Below are 19297 nucleotides of genomic sequence, written 5' to 3'. Positions count from 1 at the left end.
TCTTTAGCCCTAGTTTGGGGTGCTCTTGGATAACATCTTACTTCATGTAACAGCCTCCTAACTCAAATCTCAATCTCCGGCCTGTCCCTGCTGTTTCCATTCTTCTTACCCACTCTTTTAATAAGAGTGATCTTATTAAAAGGCAAATTAGGTTATGCTACTGCCTTGCTTGAAAGCTTGCTTGAAAACCCCTTCATGCGTTTTGTGGGGTTCCATATGATCTGATCCCTGCTTTCACCCCTTTAGCCTTATTTCTTAGTGCTTCTTTCTTGAGTTCTGTGATCCAAGCACAATGAAATCCTTTCAGTCCTTTAAACAGGCCATGTGCCCTCCTCTCTTCTCAAAGGCCGAGAACATTCTTTTCTTCCCCAATTGCCCCTCCCCCTTCCCTTGGTTCAATGTAAGTGTGTCTTCTTTCAGAAAGCTTTCTCTGACCCTAAAAGCTGGGGCAGGTGCTCCTACGCCCCACAACTATAACAGCATGGGTCACACTATGTTGTATCTCCCACTTACCTGTCAGAGGACCCCGGTAGAGGCTATCTCTCTCCAGTTCACGGGTATAGTCCCTGTGCCTAGTGCATAGTATGTGCTCAGTAAACATTTGCTGATGCAACTCTCATTTGTTCATGACCTATCTCTTTAGTTTCTACTTGGTACCATGCTCTGTGCTGAGCCCTGAGCATACTTTGTTGAACAGAACCGACCTGTCCTTGTGAAGCTTACATGAATGACTGACATCGCAGATGCTTTGTCGTTTTTTCAACTGGTTCTGATCACATGTTTGGTGGGGGTGGGGATGAGCAATCAGAGATCCATTTTAGCTCTTGACAGCTCTCCTGCTCAGGAATGCTGGGGGGCTTCAGAACCAGCAGTCAGCTGGAAATGTTAGTATTTCCCCACTGTTGATGCTTTCTCTTAGGCTTCAGTGATTATCTTAGGTTTTCTGTCATTTTATCCCAGAATTGAAAGATCTCAAAAGAATTGACTTAGAATTTCAGTTGTGAATAGGCTTAACAATGATGGGGGGAAGAAAACTCAGGAGAGGAAAATGACTGTTTAGCATCTTGTTGATTAAGCCTCATGGAATCTACTACCCTACTACACCTTTGCTGTCGCTCACACTTGTTGCCCAATGACATTTTTAATATGGGGTCAACTTTTTTAGCGCCCACACGAGTGAGAACATGTGGCATCTTTCTGTGCCTGGCTTATTTCACTTAACACACTGACCTCCAATTCCATCCATGTTACTGCAAATGACAGAATGTTATTCTTTTTTTATGGCTGAATAGTAATGAATGCCTCTTAAGTGGAAAACTTACCAAGAGGTAGAAATGGGATACACTGCTTAAGATATAGCTTCCCCCACAAGAAGTTTATAATCCGGTTGCTGAGACAAAATTTAAATATATGAGGGATTAAGAATGAAATAATTACATGATGAGTTAAAGACAGAACAGGAAAGACATCTGATACACAGTGTAGATATGACTACTAGAGGAATTTTGAGGAAGAAACAGCTACTGTATGATGGGTGCTCTGTCTCTCTGGAAGCATGACAGGCAGGGCTGAGCTTAGATACACTCCTGAGAGGAATAGCCGATTGTGTTTAGCTCCTCCTAACACTGTAAGTGTGCCTCCTGCATTCCTGGAGCTGAGGGTATTTGTGCATTTCTTTGCCCTGTGTCTGAACTCTAATCTGTTGCCATGAGAGCTTTTTTTCTATGTTGCACTGCTGTTACAGCAATCATGACCAGACCTCCTTCCTGCCATGGATGATGGGGCTGTTTTCCAGGTCCAAGAATACCAAGAGGCCCTGGAGGGAATACTCATCAGAGGCAAGAATGGGATCCACCTGGTGCCTGAACTCTACGCTGTCCCGCCTAACAAGGTAACCCAGTGGCAGAGGGCCCTTTGCACCGCTTATCTAGAAATAAGTGACTCATTGCTTGGCCTGTTGGTATTCTTTATCTCCTTTTTAGATCTAATGAACACTTTTTCTCCAAAGATGGTTTCAAAAGCCTTAGGTAGGCTGGGCGCGGTGGCTCACACCTGTAATCCCAGCACTTTGGGAGGCTGAGGCGGGTGGATTACTTGTGGTCAGGAGTTTGAGACCAGCCTGGCTGACATTGCAAAACCCCATCTCTACTAAAAAAAAAAAAAAAAAAATACAAAAATTAGCCAGGCATGGTGGCACATGCCTGCAGTCCCAGCTACTCGGGAGGCTGAGGCAGGAGAATCGCTTGAACCTGGGAGGTGGAGGTTGCAATGAGCCGAGATCACACCACTGCACTCTAGCCTGGGCTACAGAACGAGACTCCATCTCAAAAAAAAAAAATGCCTTAGGTAGTGTTCCTGTCTATCCCAAGGAATCATGACTTTGGAAAAATATGTGGAACATGCTTGACCATGGGTATCCTGGGGAGGCAGCAGTTGAAGACCTTCAAATGATACCTGTCCCTCCCCAAACCCTGACACAGGCTCTCTAAAGAGCGTAAACCCATTGTGCACCGTGTTCTTACACACTTCCACAGACGAAGGCCAATGTACAGGGGTATTGAGAATCTCTTCCTTTGATTCAAGCAGTTTGCAAGCTAGAGTTTGAGTAATCAGTTAGAAGCCGTTCTACATCAGGGAGAGAAAAACAGTCCAGTTCCAAGAAAATGCCCAAACATAGTTTTATTCTATCAAGTTTCCTAAATTGGGTCATGATGGACCTATTATCTTGGCAGGAAGATTTGTCTGTCAATATCTCATGGTTAGAAGAGAAGAATTATTGGTTCCTGGCTGTCCCTTGGATGCTTTTGGTGCCTCAGGGCTTGATTATTGTGTTTGTGGGATGAAAAGGCCTTCAGAGGGCCGTGTCTTCCCCAAAATTGCCAGGGCCTGGAGGAGGTCATAAGCCAGCAGAGGCCTGGCATACAGCAACTTGGGTTTAGGTGTTCTGTGGTTGAATCAGGCCCACACACGCATGGCCACAGGTCTGGCAGGGCCTTTTAAAGTGTCTGCCTTAGCTCAGAGAGGCTGTGGAACCTGTCAGAGCTCACACAGCACTGGGCTTCGCCCTGGGGCCAGACCCCAGGTTCAGGGCCTTGCTGCCACCCCACACTGCCTCCTAATGGGTGGTACATTTCTGTGTAATGGAAGTATCTACACAGTGGATGCTCTCACTAGGCTTCTGAAAGCAATAGTATAGTGGACTTCTTTACTTTTCCATAGAAAATAAATTTTAAAGGAATCTGATACTTGATCCTTATGGCAAAAAAGGTACCGTGCATCACTTTGAGCCTTATTTTCATCTAAAGGAACTATTATGTGTTAGATCACTGAACCAGTTAAACCAAGTAGAAAATCAAAGGAAGGAGTTTCCGTGAGAAGTAGAATGTGCCATTGCCGGAAGCATTCAGTTTTTTGCATTTATATCAGCCCATCTTGTTCACTGGGCCCCTTCAGGTGGCTGCTTGCTCCAGGTGGGCTCACCAAGCCCCACCAGCCTGGACCCTTAGCCCTGAGCTCCGGAATGTTGATGGCCCCTCATCCCAACATGAACCGACAGCCCGCATCATCCAAGCTCTCTCAGGACTGATTTTGTTCCAGGGTTAAGGGCCAGACTTTGGAGAGGAACTAGTCTTCCCTCGCTCTACAGATCAGTCTATGGAGCCTGCTAGGGCTGTGTTCCCTCTAAGTGTCCTCAGCCTAGATCCCCTGCAAATAAATGTATTCCTTTTAGTACGCGTGCTGCGGTGTGTGGGTTGGGGCGGGGCTGGCAGTGGGGGCTGGGTTACCTTCCAGTAGCTACATGTTCATATCCCGCTTCAGGTCGCTCCTTTCCCAGTACCGAGGCATTCGGGAAAACCGAATTGGTAATGAGAGGTAATTTGGAACCTGGAAGCAGAGCAAGGGAAAATAAATGCCTTCAGGGGTATTTTACTTATTCTATGATAGAGAAGAGCCGTCCAGTTCTACTAGAGGGCACGTTTTACTGACTATAGTAAATGCCAGGTGTTAAGAGCTACCCTTTTCTTTCTTTCTGATGAACAGTGCTGACTACACATTGTAAAAAATTACTCTGTGACTTTCTGTCTTCTAAACTCCACACTGACCTTTGGGTTTCTGCTTGTCATTACAATGTCCTCAGCATGTTTACACTGGTGTGCTAGGCACTGATTTTGCGCACTCTTTGACACTGATTGCATTTTGTGTTGGCTCCTTCCAGATGACAGCTGGGAAGGTTTATCAGTCACATCAATAACATGTAGAGACCACCGGGAAGGATTTCTGCACACAGGGCCACCACAGACCCATGTGGCACCTGTGTGCAGATTAGATAAAAGGCCTCATCAGGGTAGCCGCAGCCCTGGGCCAGGGTGGCATGCAGCTTGGATGTGAGCCCCACTCATTTCCTCACCCGGATGTGCTTGTGCAGGGCACCATAAGGCCCTCTGTGGACAGCTGGAGAACAATGAAAGTGTCCCCGCAAACATGGATTGAGCAGCCGCTCCGTGCCAGGCACCAGGCTGGCTACTAGGGCACAAGGGTGGCTACAGCGCCAGCTCTGTCCCTGTGAGCTTGCAGGTTAGCAGGGGCCAGAAGAGCTGGTCCATGAGATGGAGGGCGGCGGCAGCAGCAAAAGCATAGCACCTTTGAGGACCTGTGGGCAGTTCGGAAGGACCAGTGTGCAGAGAGGCAGAGGAATGCCTCCATGCAGGGCAGGAGGTGGCTCATAGGTGGGAGGAGTGCAAAGCCAGGCTGTCTTGTAAACTGGACACCTTGTCTGCTCTCTATTGAATATTTCTCATTCTAGATCTCTGCAGTCTTTTTTTTTTTTTTTTTTTTTTTTTTTTGAGACAGAGTCTCACTCTGTCGCCCAGGCTGGAGTGCATTGGCACAATCTTGTCTCACTGCAACCTTTGCCTCTCAGGTTCAAGTGATTCTCCTGCATCAGCCTCCTGAGTAGCTGGGATTACAGGCATTTGCCACCATGCCTGACTAATTTTTGTATTTTTAGTAGAGACGGGGTTTCGCTGTGTTGGCCAGACTGGTCTCGAACTACTGGCCTCAGGTGATCTGCCCACCTCAGCCTCCCAAAGTGCTGGGATTACAGGCGTGCGCCACCATGCCTGACCTTTCAGTCTTTCTTAACACGACTTACATTTCAAATAGTTTTAACATACTACCTGATTATCATACAAGTAATTCTGTACACTACAAAACATCTAGGATTCTGTAGAAAGAAGAAAACGTTATCTCTAATTCTACTACCCAAAGATTATGACATTTTGGAGCATCTCCTTCCACACTATTGTCCTATTGGATTATTTGATTACTAATGACATTGAATTCTGTTCAGTTCATGTACTTAAGTTTTTCTTAATGTTTACCACTATTGAAAAAATTTAAAATTTTACTAAATATGTTAATAACATCATTGATTAATCTGCAAGCAGAAGGTGAGTCTCCTCATGGTGTGATGTTCCCCTTGGGAGAAGGATGTTTCCTATTTCCTTTGGTTGACTTATGTTTTCTGGAAGAAAAAAGTGGTCACTGACATTACCCCCAACCAATGATGTGATGACTAAAATGTCAAAGTCCAGCATGGAGTTTAAAAGAGAGAAAGTTGCAGACTAGCTTACAATGCACAGCCAGCCCTGTCCTCCAGAAAGAACACCAAAGTTTATTTTGCTGAGACAGAAGCCCCCCAGTGGGTTCAGCTTTTTGAAGCCCTGAAGGAGGGGTTTACAGGCTAGTAGTCCAAGTGTTTTTCCTCGGTAAATAGTGCCACCTTCTGGCAATTCTCTTGCATTAGGCGCACAGTTTATAAACTCCTAGGGATGGCTCCAGCGATGCACTGCCACAGCTGGAGGCTGATGTTTTCCATCATTTCACCCATCATGCAGCCAATTGTAAGCATGAGCCATGAGAGTTCTCATGGCCAGAGCTGTGCACAAAGCAGGCAGGCCAGGCATCCGGTGCTTGTGGCCTTGCGTGTGCCTGTAGGAAGAGCGCTTGTCCAGAAACAGGCCGCGATTTGACTTCCACTTCCGCTGCTTTGTAGCCTTGCAGCCCGGAGGAAGGGGCTTGCTCCCCAGCCTCCTGGCACCTGCACAGAATCGGCCTGGAGGATGAGTACCATTTCATAAATCCTCAGTGCATTCCCCATGGTCAGGTATCATGGCCATTTTATCCTCTGACGTTCTGTCTTTGGATTTGTCTCTCTTTCCAGGTAGATGAAGAGTACAAGAATCCTCACACAGTAGACCGAGTTCCTATGGGGAAGGTGCCTCATCTGTGGGGACAATCCTTGTACATCCTCAGCTCGCTGTTGGCAGAGGTAGGGGGCTTAGTGGCCTCACAGACTGGAAACCATGTGATTGGAGGTTCCGGGAACCCCAGAAGGGCATAGGGACTCTCTGCCAGGCGTGCGTGTGGATGTCTTTTGCATCTTCATTCGTTTAAGGTCAACTGGACCGTGTTGGCTCCGGGGCTTGACTCCCAGCCTTGAGTGTCCATATTTCCATTAAACCAGCTCAGGTCCATGAGGGCCCAGCACTCCCCATCACCCCCTGCCAGCATTCCTCCTCTGTGGCTAGAATCTGTTCCAGTTGATGGTCAGAGGAGCTGGAAGCTTCTCGGCCAGGATTGTTAGCACATCTGATCCTAGAAGATACAAGATTTGGGAAACGACTAGATTGGCCCCTAGCTGCCCCTGCCCCAGTCCTAGGAGCAGGAAGCACAAGGACCACAGATCTCTACAGAAAGAGGTGGCGGGCCGGATTTTCTCTGGTGAATTTTGTGTCAGGTGTTGCCCCAGACAACCCGCAGCACCCTTCCTTCTGCAGACAACTGCCTTTTGACTCCTCTCTTTTTATTCACCATTGACTTGTCTCCAGGCTTTTGTTTTAATATGCAAATACTTTGGAGCCGCCTCAAATGAATCCCCCACTCCTCAGTATGAGTGACCTTATCAGATGGGCTGTTGTTCCTGAGAGAGTCCTGCCCAGCTGAGTGCTTCGGCTGGACCCCGGGGAGGCAGGGAGGGGAAGGAGCCCAGGGAAGGGCTGAGGGGCTGCCAGGCTCTAGAAAAGGCAGAAGGGGTGGTGGGTCAGCATGCCACCGGGTTCCTAGAGTGTTGAAGCCCAGGATGAAAGATACCACCGTGGAAGCAGCCCTCAGGAACTCTACCTGCCGAGCTAAAACAGTTGTTTTACAGGTACCTCAAGACTCCCCAGTGTCATGGTCATGTCCTTGGAGTAGGGGCTGTGTCTTCCACTCCTGTCTTTATTAGTAGGGAAAACGCATATATCTCCTTTGAAAGCCAGCCCTGTCTCTCACTAGTTCTGTGACTCCGGGCAGGTCTCTAATCTCTGGGCTTCGGTTTCCTCATCTGTAAAATGAAAAGGATGTACTTGATCATCTCTGACCTTCCAGCTCTGAATTCTGTATCAGTGAGATGGGAAACGAGTAACTCCCCTCCCCTGCTTTCTCCTCTCTGATGTAAAGGCTTTCTCTGGGCCCAGCGCTAGGTCCACTTCCTCCTCAGAACTCCAAGAACACCTTGATCCTCTCTCTCGGGGTTCGTATCATTTGTAGAAAGTGCAAGGAGGCGCATATTCAAAGAGAATACTTTGCAAGGGAGTGGGGTTAGGGGGCCAAGTCCCCACTCAGCCACTTCCCTTGGGTCATTATCTTGGTTTCCCCACCTGTACAGTGGTGATGGTTGTAGTGTGGGGGCCAAGGTGTTCTAAAGGTCTGAAGACAAATCACTGACATGAGGCAGATTGATTAATAAGCAAAAAGGGCATGCAGATGTACTTAACATGTATACAGGGGAGCCTTCAGAATGAATACCCCAAGATCTAGGGGAAATTTTCCGTTTTTATGCATAGTTTCAACAAAATATGGACAGCTGTGTAGAAATGTGATTAGACAAAAGGGGCCTGATGAATGCTAATGGACCAAGTGGGGAAACCCAGCAAGGCCTTTCTGTGCAGCACTCTTTACTTCTGAGTGTGGGGCCGGTCCCTCCCTGGAGTGGGGCCCTTATGACCTACAGCCAAACAAGGTAGGTGAGGGAATTTTTTCTGGCCAGTTTTTACAGAGAATATTTTTAGGTTTTGTGGCTGGCTTTGGGGAAAAGGGATTCCGGTTTCTATGCCCGCCTTGGGGAAGAAGAATTCTCGTTTCTGTGGTGCCTCCAGAAGAATGGACTGAGAGAGAGAGGCAGGAGAAGGTCAGAGGAAAACTTATGCTTCTGAGGCTGCTGCTGAGGTCTTTGTTTTGGGGGTGTTGTTTTCTGAGCCCCAAAAGTAGTGCCTACCTGTCAGGAGGCATAAATATGACAGTGCACATACAGTGGCTCAACACAACGCCTGGCATGTTACTGAGAGCTCAGAAAGTATTGGTTATCATTCTTTTTGCTCATACAAGATGGTGGCATATTCGACGAGCCCTAGAGAGCTAGGTGCAAAAATGCAATACGTTTATCAGTGGCAATTTGAATGTTACTCTGTTTCACAGAAAATAAGCAATTGACTCAACAAATATAAAGAAAAAAGTCTTGAATATGTTGAGCCCCAAAATATTTCATTTTCACAGTTCAGTTTAAGATGAAATTTTAGTTAATCAATATTTCATAGTGTTAATGCTCCTCTTTTCATAGGGATTCCTTGCCACTGGTGAAATCGATCCCTTAAATAGAAGATTTTCCACTTCAGTCAAACCTGATGTTGTAGTACAAGGTTTGTGAGCGTGTTTACTGTTCATATTTAACTTTGTAAAACCAATGTTATTTTAATTCAAATTGTTGCCTAGTTTCTTATTTAATTTTTTAAAAGTGTGTATGTGCCTGTGCTTTAGCACGTAGCAGTTGTGTGAGATGCCTTATATAACTCAGTGGCTCCCAAAGGCAACAGAATTCTTCCCAACCACAAAATGACTTTCTACAAAGCAATTGTTGTCTTGAATATAAACCTTGATTGCAACTGGGGCACAAGTGATTCGTTGCACATCATTTATCATCATTGTTATTCTTTGAAAAATAGAGCCTAAGCCTGGTGAAAACTCAGAACCCAACTGAGGGTCATTCATTCCTCCCTTGGAGTCCTGACATCTTTCCGCCTTTCACCTGTGTCCACCTTTCCTCTCCCTCCTCTCCAGCCAGCCCTTCTTCTGGAGAGGGGCGAGACCAGCCCAGGCTGCTGCTGCCCTCCGCCTAGCCAAGTGATTTCACCCTTCTGTGCCTCAGGGTCATCAGGACTTGAGCTCCCTGACTGGGGCTTCCTAAGATGTACTGAGGCTGCAGTGGGAAAGCGCTTGGTGTAGTGCCTGGCCTGTGGTGTGCACCCGGGTGGAGCAGTTCTCTTCCTACCTTCCCTCTTAGGGAGGGCCTCCTGGCAGTCCAGTAACATTCTCTGTGCCCCATAGAGCACACCAGCTAATGTCATAGCACATTGTGTGTACACCGTATTGCCCCTGAGACTGTACACTTCTTAATGACAAGGCCTATATCATTCTTGCAGTTTCTACGTTGATTGGCACATACGCACCCATACGTTGAAAACAGTGATTGAACAAATGACAAGCATTTCTCTGTAGCCACTGGCTCATTTTGCTTTGGGGGCTCATGCTGTGGTGAGATGAGCTGATATCACCCAGTCAATAGAGCCATGAGATACACCTGTCACAGCATTCTGATTAGGTAAAGTTTGAGATGATGATCATCATCTCCACCTTACACACGAGGCTTAGACGTTAACCCACTCCCTCAAGGACCCACAGCTGGCAGCTGCAGGTGTGAACCCATTCCTGACTTCCAGGTGGACTGATCCAGCTGGACTCATTGTCCCTGCGCTAAGCCAGAGCATGTCCTGCTAATTAGTCCCTTGAATCTATTAAGACCGTTTTTCCACCTGCAGGCTGGGACACTTTGATGGGTGTTGACCAGCATTTGTTTAATAGAACAGTGTAGAAATTCCCAGAAGGTCAGGCACAGAGTAGGGGAAGTGCAGTTTCGGAAACTTAGCCACATCCAGCTGCACAGATCATGAGGCTCCCAGGTCTCCCCCAGAACCACTGCACTAAAGGAGTTACTCCTACAGAGAGTGGCTGCTGGGGTTTTGATAAATGTGGAGTCATGCCTGTCATTGGAAGCTTTAGAAGAGACAGGTGTTAAGGAAAGCCAGCCAGCCAGCCCTGCATGGCTGATGTTCCCATTTGCTGAGGGCCTGGGAGATTAGGTTTCAGTCCACGTGCAGCTGTAACTGGCCAGTTGAGCATGCAAGGCTTCCCTGGGGGCTTGTTGTGAAAGTCAGATGAGATAATGGATATTAAAATACTTGAAAAGGCATCAAGTGCTGTGTAAATATAAAGAGGTGACACTCAGCTCTCAACTGCATATATATGTATTGTACATTCCGGCCCCACCAGCCTGTGAGTACAATGATTGTACTTAACAGTAGCCAATCCTGCACTGCCCTGAGCCTCTCCAGCTCCCAGAGGGCTCCACCGCAGCTGGACATGGCACCAACCTCTCTCCCTGTGGCCGTGCTCCCCTTTTCCAGTCCCATCCCTGTACTCCTTCCCTTTGCCAAAGCACTGTCTCTTCTCAGAAAGGCCAGCGGTACTAGTACAACAGGTGCAGCCTAGCCGATCCCGGGTGGTCCCCAGTGATGGCCTCCCTCCTCCATGGACCCCCAGGTCCCAGGCACAGTCAGCTCCCTGCCTGCTGGAGAGCCAGGTGCCCAGCCTCTCCCACCAGAGATGGGGCCCAGGCCAGCCCTGGGGTGCTTTTTCCCCACCGGTGGGGCCCTGTGTGGGGGTTCTGAATGGGCCAGGCTGCTCCACTACTGCCAGCATCCCCACTCACAGACCTACTTTGCTTTCTCTAGAGGGAAGGATGTCCCCTCAGAGCATCCCCTGCCAGCAGGCGCCCCCATCTTACTCTTCTTTCCCCCGTCCTTTGGGAGCAGGGGCACAGGCTTCTGGCATCCCCCAAGTGGAGCTGTTTCCACTCCTGACCCTGCACAAAAAGGGACACCAGGCAGGTTTAGAATAGATGCAGACCCAGAGGGAGGCAAGACATTACTTGAGACCGGGCAATTTGGCTTGGGACTTATTGAGGACAATTTCTAGAAGTCTCCTATCAGACTATCTTGCACATTGAGGGCACTTGATAAATAGGCGTCGAGGTTGTTGAGGGGTGGCAAGGACAGAATGGGGAGGAGCAGCAGGATGAACACTGTCATTTCTAAAGCCAGTCATTGCATGGAAGAGCATGCTAATGTGTATGTCACCAGGCAGAAGAGGGCAGTAAGGAACACGTGTCCATGTGAAGAGACAAGAATCATGAGCTAACGCTCATTCTGTGTTCTTGTTCACAGTTACTGTTTTGGCAGAAAATAATCACATTAAGGACTTGTTGAGGAAACACGGGGTGAACGTCCAGAGTATCGCGGACATTCATCCAATTCAAGTCCAGCCGGGCCGGATTCTTAGTCACATATATGCCAAGCTTGGTAGGTTTGGGGAAATTACCTGGGCCTTTTTGGCATGGGGGCATCTCGGTTCTAGATTTGGGGTCTGAGGGAGACTGTGATATACGTAAGTTCTAAAGACTTGGGCAAAACACTAAAGCAGGCGGTTCCACCGCTTCGATGTGAAGAGGAACGGGTGAACCAGCACGTTCTCACACCCATTCAGTGGGCACCGTCACAGGTGGCCAAGCATTTGCCGGATCTGTTGTAAAGTAAGGAGCCACCTTGAAAAATTTACAATTGGAAAAGTCATTTGTGTCTTGATAATGCTTCTCATGTTTACCTTTAGTATCAGAAAATGCTCATTTACACATTAAAATGGGAGGAGGTTCTGTATGCTTTTTCTAGAATCTGACTTTGTTTACTATTATGGCTCAATACTAAGTAAATCGAAAGTAAATGTTCTATAGTCCTTTTAGTAGTTTTATTCCATGCAGTTCCAACCAGGTACTGTTCATATACATTCATGAAAAGAAGGGGGCGGGATTTGTTTTAATATTCAGCTTCGTGCCGTTTTAAAGAAGGATGATGGCAGTAGAAGAACCAAGCCCCAAAATGGGTTGTCTAATCTAGAAATAAGCTCAGTCTTAGCCTGAGTTGTGTGGATTACTTGTTACCGTATTTCCTCTAACTCCAATTTCTCTTTTACTTCTCAAACAGGACGGAATAAGAATATGAATTTGAGTGGGCGACCGTATCGACATATTGGTGTCCTTGGAACCTCTAAACTATATGTGATTAGGAACCAAATCTTTACTTTTACACCCCAGGTGAGGAGAGGAGGCCAACGAGCATCTTTTTTTTAAGTTCTCTTTGCTGTCTGGTAAGCTTTTCTCCTGTGGATATGACAGAATTCTGCATGCATAGGTTCAAATAGAGACATATGAAATGATACCCAGAGCCTAGTACAAGTCTGCCCGTAGTAGGTGCTCAGTAAATGCTGATTGAGACAGGCATGCCATCACTTCCGGTCATGAATATTAGTGAAATTCAGACTGCTTTAGAAGTTTGCTGTTGACATGTCACTTGACTCACAGCCCTTGTGCCCGTAATCACAATCATCTCTGACCCTTGTGCAAGCTGTCATCAGACCCTCTGTGTAACACACAGCCAGGCTGATTTTCTGGCCACACCCTCGCTTACCGGGATACTGAAATGTACTGATTATGGAACTTACTGCAGAGCTTTGGTTTCCAAAGAAAACTAGTCCTGTGGAAGTACATAGAAAATGTTTTTCACCCATTTGGGCAGCTAGAAAGACCAACAGTGGGATCGCTTTGGCAGCGCAGGGCACAACCCCTGCTTACCTGGGCACAGGGTTGGTCATGGGGTCTTGGGTCAAGCTGCTCTTTCATCCTAGCCCCTGCTGCTCACAGAAGTCTTGTGAGCTATTTCCCTTAGTAACAAATTTCAGTCCAGAGCTGAGCATGCACTAGTCCAGAGGCCAAGAGAACAATTTGATTTGTTCTCGACATCAGGCAGCAGTGTCTTTAGTTGACATTAACCAAAGCCATCAATCAGGTAAACAGAGTGTCCACCTCTCACCTGCTCACAGTGCCCCCACTTGGAAAGCATCTTCGAACCCATAGCCCTGGAAGGATCAGGAATTAAGGAGTTATTGATTTGCTTTCAGAGACAGCAGTGTTGGGCAAGATGCTTAAATCCCCATCTGAGGAGCCGGAAATAAATCTGGCAGCGCACCTTTCCCTTCCACACTACAGCGACAGCTCCCAGGCAGGCAGCAGACTGATTTGTCTGATCTTGAGCAGGGCAGCCCCATGACTGGGTGGATTTAAACCAGTACTGAGCCTCTTGCCTGGCAATAAAACCCCAGGATTAGTGCTGACCTGAGTTGTCAGCTGGTGTTTCCAGGTAAAGAAAGGGTGGCCGTTTACCCAGCCTCTTCTGACTTTCAGTTCACCGACCAGCATCACTTCTACCTGGCCCTCGACAACGAGATGATCGTGGAGATGCTAAGGATTGAGCTGGCCTACCTGTGCACCTGCTGGAGGATGACGGGCAGACCCACGCTCACCTTCCCCATCAGTCGCACCATGCTCAGTAACTCCAGGGATTTCAGCAGGCTCCCTCCTGCCCCAGGGGTGGTTTGGGCTCTTACAAATGTTTAAAATGGCTCCCATGGCCAGAACTAAGCACTGAAGGGACTTCTTAGCAGTTTGGTTTCTTATCTCGGGAATCTTCTATGCCAGAAATATTTTAATTAGATGGTGTTGATGAAAATGTTTCAGTGCATAACAGGGAAAAAAAGTCTTCCCAGACTAAACTAATTCATCACTTTTTTTTCCTTAGCAAATGATGGCTCAGACATTCATTCTGCTGTGCTCTCCACAATTAGAAAACTAGAGGATGGATATTTTGGAGGAGCCAGGTAATTTGTGATTTTTTTAAAAAAATATAAGAGTAGCACTGACCTTTCTTAAAGTCCTTTGCTGCCCTTGTCCCGTTTTTCATATTAATTGTTGAACCTAAAAGCATGCAGTTTTAGAGTAAGCAGGAAGGTAACACTTTTCTAATCCAGTCGCCCATGTGAAACTTGGCTCATCTCTGAAACAGCACTCGGCTGGTATCTTTTAAGCTTTATAGGCACCAGGAGGCCTCGGACATAGGGAGGTGAACCATCAAGTCCCTGTGAAACATCTGTTCTTCTTGGAACACATGTATGGAATTCTGTGTATGTTTCTGTTAAAAAGTGTGGAAGAAAATAGTGCCTGGGATCTGGCAGGTGCCCAATAAATGCTCCTTGCACCAACTTGAATATGCTATCACCTTAAGATTCATTTGCAGGACTTGGCAAATTCCTTAGAGCCCTCACAGCAGAGCACCTGAATGAATCTGTGTAGGTCACTGGCCCCTCACTCTCTGTGGAATGAGCCCCCTTCTAGTTTACAGGCCCCAAGTAAGGCAGACGCACCCAGGTATTATGCTTAAGCACCTTGAGTGATAGAGGGCTTGCCCTCCAGGAATACCCCTTCCATTTTTGTGCCCTCTACTGTCACAAGGCAGAGATCTTCTCTGTAGTGTCTATTCTCTCATCTTCTTCCATCCCCTAGGATATACCAGAAGGGCCCCAAGAGAATGCTGTGGACCAGGCACGGTGGCTCACACTATAATCCCAGCACTTTGGGAGGCTGAGGCAGGCAGATCACCTGAGGTCAGAAGTTTGAGACCAGTCTGGCAAAACCCTGTCTCTATTAAAAATACAAAAATTAGCCAGGCATGGTGGTGCACGCCTGTGGTCCCAGCCACTTGGGAGGTAGAGGCTGCAGTGAGCCAAGATCATGCCACTGCACTCCAGCCTGGGTGACAGAATGAGACTCCGTCTCAAAAAAAAAAAAAAAAAAAAAAAAAGGAGAATCTCACTGTGTAGCCCAGCCCTGGTGTAGCCTTTCCAGGGCTCAGGGAGGCTTCTCTTTGGTCCCTGATGGAATTCCAATTGCTAAAACTTTTAGAGTTGAAGTCACCCTTTCTTCTCACATCCTCTCACCCCAGGGACACTCCTACCGCAGCAAGTCACTGTCGTTTTTTTTTTTTTTTACAATTATGGTAATTTACCTATAACATTACCTTAACCATTTGTAAGTGTACAGTTCAGTAGTGTTAAGTACATTCACATTGTTGTGCAACCAATCTCCAGAACTCTTTTCATTTTGCAGCAAGTAAAACTGTACACCCATTAATAGCAACTCTATTTCCCCCCCTCCCAGCCCCTAGCAACCACCAGCCTTTCTGTCTCCATGAGTTTGACTGCTCCAGATAGCTCATATAAGTGGCATCATACAACATTTATCATTTTGTGACTGGCTCATTTCACATGATGTCCCCAAAATTAAGTCCCTGTTATTTCTAACCCTGGCCTTGAGCGATTTGAAGAGCCCTCTGAGGTTGGTCCCTCTGCCCACAGAGCTTCTTGCAGGTTTTGCTGTAGACTTGAAGTGGCCCTTGATCCAAGCTTCTCCTGGCCTTTCTCACGAGACTGTCCCCAGTGTTTTGCCGTATACACTTCAGGACTAGTGCCATACCAGCAATCTGCATCCACTTTTGCACATTTTACCTCCAATTTGCTTCAGTTACCACCTGGTGCATGGCGTCGTAACTGAGAGAGAATACCAAAGGCCTATAATTAACCATTTTGCAAAATAATTTTTTTTTTATTTGAAACAGAGTTTCACTCTTGTTGCCCAGGCCAGAGTGCAGTGGCACAGTCTCGGCTCACTGCAACCTCCACCCCCCAGGTTCAAGCAATTCTCCTGCCTCAGCCTCCCAGGTAGCTGGGATCACAGGCATGTGCCACCACACCTGGCTAATTTTGTATTTTTAGTAGAGACGGTGTTTCACCATGTTGGCCAGGCTGGTCTCAAACTCCTGACCTCAGGTGATCCACCTGCTTCAGCCTCCCAAAGTGCTGGGATTACAGGTGTGAGCCACTGTGCCCAGCTGCAAAATAAATCCTTTTATTGAGATCTAATCGTTGTAAAAAGGAAATTGTCTGCAGTTCGCTGAGCACTGGCCGTGTATTCAATGTGTTGTCTCATTGAGGCTTCACTTTCTGACTTGGGGTGCATTCCCATTTCATAGACAAGGAGCTGTAGACTCAGAGAGCCATTGGCAGAAGAGGAATAGGTGCAGCAGCTCTGCATGAACCCAGAACCCGGCTTCTAAGCCCTGGTGCTGAGCTAGATGAGGGCTTCTTGATGTCAGGAGGGCCCCTTGGTTATAGACCATGGCAGATGATTCAGAGAGCCTTAGAAGAGACTGGAATGCCTAGGCTACTTCTGCTCAGTTCATGATCATCAAGAGCTTTATAAATAAAATTAATATAGTTATAATTTAGTATATCATTTATAGATTACATCTAGAAGTTATAACTATGTAACACAGTGTTATAAAAATTGTATTGCAAAGATAATTAAGTTCTTGATAAGTTGAGTCACAGTTTTGGCTTTTCCTGTATTTCTGAGGGTTGTTGTTGTTTTTCTTTTGAGACGAGTCTCTGTCGCCCAGGCTGGAGTGCAGTGGCGCGGTCTCGGCTCACTGCAACCTCCACCTCCCAGGTTCAAGCAATTCTGTCTCAGCCTCTCAAGTAGCTGGGATTACAGATGCTTGCCACCACACCCCGCTAATTTTTGTATTTTTAGTAGAGAGGGGTTTCACCATGTTGGCCAGGGTGGTCTCAAACTCCTGAGCTCAGGTGATCCGCCTGCCTCGGCCTCCCAAAGTGCTGGGATTGCAAGCATAAACCACGGTGCCCAGCCTATTTCTGAGGGTTTTTTAAAAGCTGAACTCACCCTACATACCCCCTGGATGGATCCACTTTGGGGGGTGCTCAATTAAAGGAAGGCTTTTCTTTCCCTCGGGCTGTCATTCTGGTTATAGCCCTTTTGAGGCTGAAGCTCCGGCACCTCTGATACTATTGCATTACATATGCCTCAATTGACTCTTTAAACGTTTCTCGGCCTTTTCAACTAAATCCCAATCTGGTGCTGATAACTCTGAGGGAAGGATCCATTGCTTTCTGCTCCCCCGGTGTAACCTTTTAAGAATGTTTTCTTCTGTACGTGCAAATCGCTCCCAGCATGTGGGGGTGGACCTGCGGAACCTCAGGCCCCAGGCTGCCAAACCCAGCGTCCAGGTTTCAGTGGAACTGTGCCCAGCCTAAGGTGATAGGGCCACTCAGGGCTTCTGCTCCAGTCTGGGGATGGCTTCCCCATTGAATTCCTTCTAGAGGGAACCTGACCTCTTCCATCATAGCACCCCCATCCCTGTGTGACGGTGTTTCGTGGTAGGGACTCATAAATAATGGAATGAGTGTGCCCAGAGAGTCGTTGCTTCTGGGCCAGTCGTTTTAGGGGAAAAAACAAAACAAAAACATGGGTTGGTTCTGTTTAAAAGTAGTTTGCGCAATATATTTTGTCAAACTGTTGGTTCAGTAAAATAGAGTCGTATTTGTGTTGGGCTGGGAGTAAGAAGTCAGTGTGATTCATTTGGCTTTTAATATGCTGTGCGCGTTCACTTCATACTTGCTATTTTTGTTTGAATGTCTTGGCTGACCGCTTATATGGGGCAATCTGCAGAGTAATATATGTATTGATTCTGGCAGAAGCACCACATGGTTGTACAAAAGTCTCTCAGTGATTCATAGTGGAAGGTTATCCACACACTACCTGTGTCCCTAACACGGTGTCTTCTTGGCAGAGTAAAATTAGGGAACCTTTCGGAATTTCTCACCACATCGTTCTACACGTATCTGACTTTTCTGGATCCAGACTGTGATGAGAAGTTGTTTGACAATGCCAGCGAAGGGACTTTCAGTCCTGATAGTGATTCAGATTTGGTAGGATATCCGGAAGACACCTGTAATCAAGGTACAGCTTGGAATGCTTTTGTGGGTAGTTCGCTGAATTTATTTAAACTTTAGCATTGTGATAAAATTGCCCTAAGACTCAAATACAGACAATGATTGATAATTAAAAACAAGGAAAAACAAAAAAGAGGCTTCTGAAACTTGCATATATTAAAATGGGTAAAATGCCAGTTTAAAAACCGAAACTGCAAATGATGTCCTTGAAAGTGGGGCATTTTTAAACCTAGAAGGACAAAGAGTTTCAGGAATGGGGACTGGGGACTTTTTTCTTTTTTTTCTTCTCTGTCTCTTTTTGTTGTTGTTGTTGTTGTTGTTGTTGTTTGTTGTTTGAGACAGGGTCTTGCTCTGTTGCCCAGGCTGGAGTGCAGTGGCATGATCATGGCTCACTGCAGCCTCGACCTCCTGGGCTCAAGCAATCCTCCCACCTCAGCCTCCCAAGTGGCTAAGACTGTAGGCCTACAGAGAAGCACCACCATACCCAGCTAATTCTTTTATATTTTATAGAGATGGGGTTTCCTTATGTTGCCCTGGCTGGTCTTGAACTCCTGGGCTCAACTGATCAGCCTGCCTCGGCCTCCCAAAGTGCTGGGATTACAGGCATGAGCCACCGTGGCTGGCCAGGAATGGGGACTTTGCACAGAATACATACATTCTGAAGACAGAAACATACTGCTTGAATTTTCAAAGGAGTGGTAGAATGATCTAGGTTTGGTTGGATATGAGTGATGAAACCCTAGGTATATAACATTTCTCAGTCTGAATAAGGTTTTGAGGTGATCTGTTTTTCACTTTTAGATAGTAGTTGGAATTAGGGCTGGGAGTTCCATAAGGCTTAGCTCACTCATGACAAATTAAAACAAAAAGCCCAGACTTCGGCTGCTATCCTTCAGGCTGTCTTACATATTATTCAGTTCATCTTGGGAGGATGAGATGTAAACACTATCTTGACCGGTAGTTTTTTTTTCCTGGGATGAGGTTTTTCCAAACAGCAAATTTCTACACACATACATTATCTCTGTAAATCTCTTCTTACTCTTCAGGGGTGAGTGGGAGTGCAAATATCGATATCTCAGTGTTGTCATCTGCTAAGCCTACTCAGTGCTACTTGCTACCCACGGTCACTATTGTGTAGTCATATTTCTGCAGCTTGGTTTCATTGGCTCTTTTGCTTGCTTGTCCAATTACAGAAAGCCAAGACGAACTTGACCATTATATCAACCACCTTCTGCAAAGCACATCGTTGAGGTCCTATCTGCCTCCTCTTTGTAAGAACACAGAAGACCGCCATGTCTTCAGTGCTATCCACTCCACGCGGGACATACTTTCTGTGATGGCAAAAGCAAAGGGTTTGGAAGTTCCATGTATGTTATTAACTCTTTTCTGC

The 19297-nt window shown here is 46.7% G+C and overlaps 1 protein-coding gene across 6 annotated transcripts in view; it reads left to right on the top strand.

Moving 5' to 3' along the window:
- The window catches only part of PHKA2 (phosphorylase kinase regulatory subunit alpha 2), a 91465-nt gene that overhangs the window by 46484 nt on the left and 25684 nt on the right, over positions 1-19297 (top strand). For 5 of the 6 annotated variants that reach the window (XM_009234636.4, XM_054544386.2, XM_002831440.5 and 2 more), the window contains 9 exons: positions 1796-1891; positions 6224-6331; positions 8660-8738; positions 11379-11513; positions 12192-12301; positions 13448-13592; positions 13842-13920; positions 17745-17914; positions 19101-19274. In XM_009234636.4, coding sequence (XP_009232911.2) covers positions 1796-1891; positions 6224-6331; positions 8660-8738; positions 11379-11513; positions 12192-12301; positions 13448-13592; positions 13842-13920; positions 17745-17914; positions 19101-19274 — 1096 coding nt within the window. The remainder of the gene's footprint in view (positions 1-1795; positions 1892-6223; positions 6332-8659; positions 8739-11378; positions 11514-12191; positions 12302-13447; positions 13593-13841; positions 13921-17744; positions 17915-19100; positions 19275-19297) is intronic. The other variant, XM_054544387.2, reaches the window with a different exon arrangement.

Source organism: Pongo abelii, chromosome X (genome assembly GCF_028885655.2).
Source record: "Pongo abelii isolate AG06213 chromosome X, NHGRI_mPonAbe1-v2.0_pri, whole genome shotgun sequence".
NCBI lineage: Eukaryota > Metazoa > Chordata > Mammalia > Primates > Hominidae > Pongo > Pongo abelii.
The sequence above is the reverse complement of the archived record's forward strand: the minus strand, read 5'-3'. Positions and strand labels throughout refer to the sequence as shown.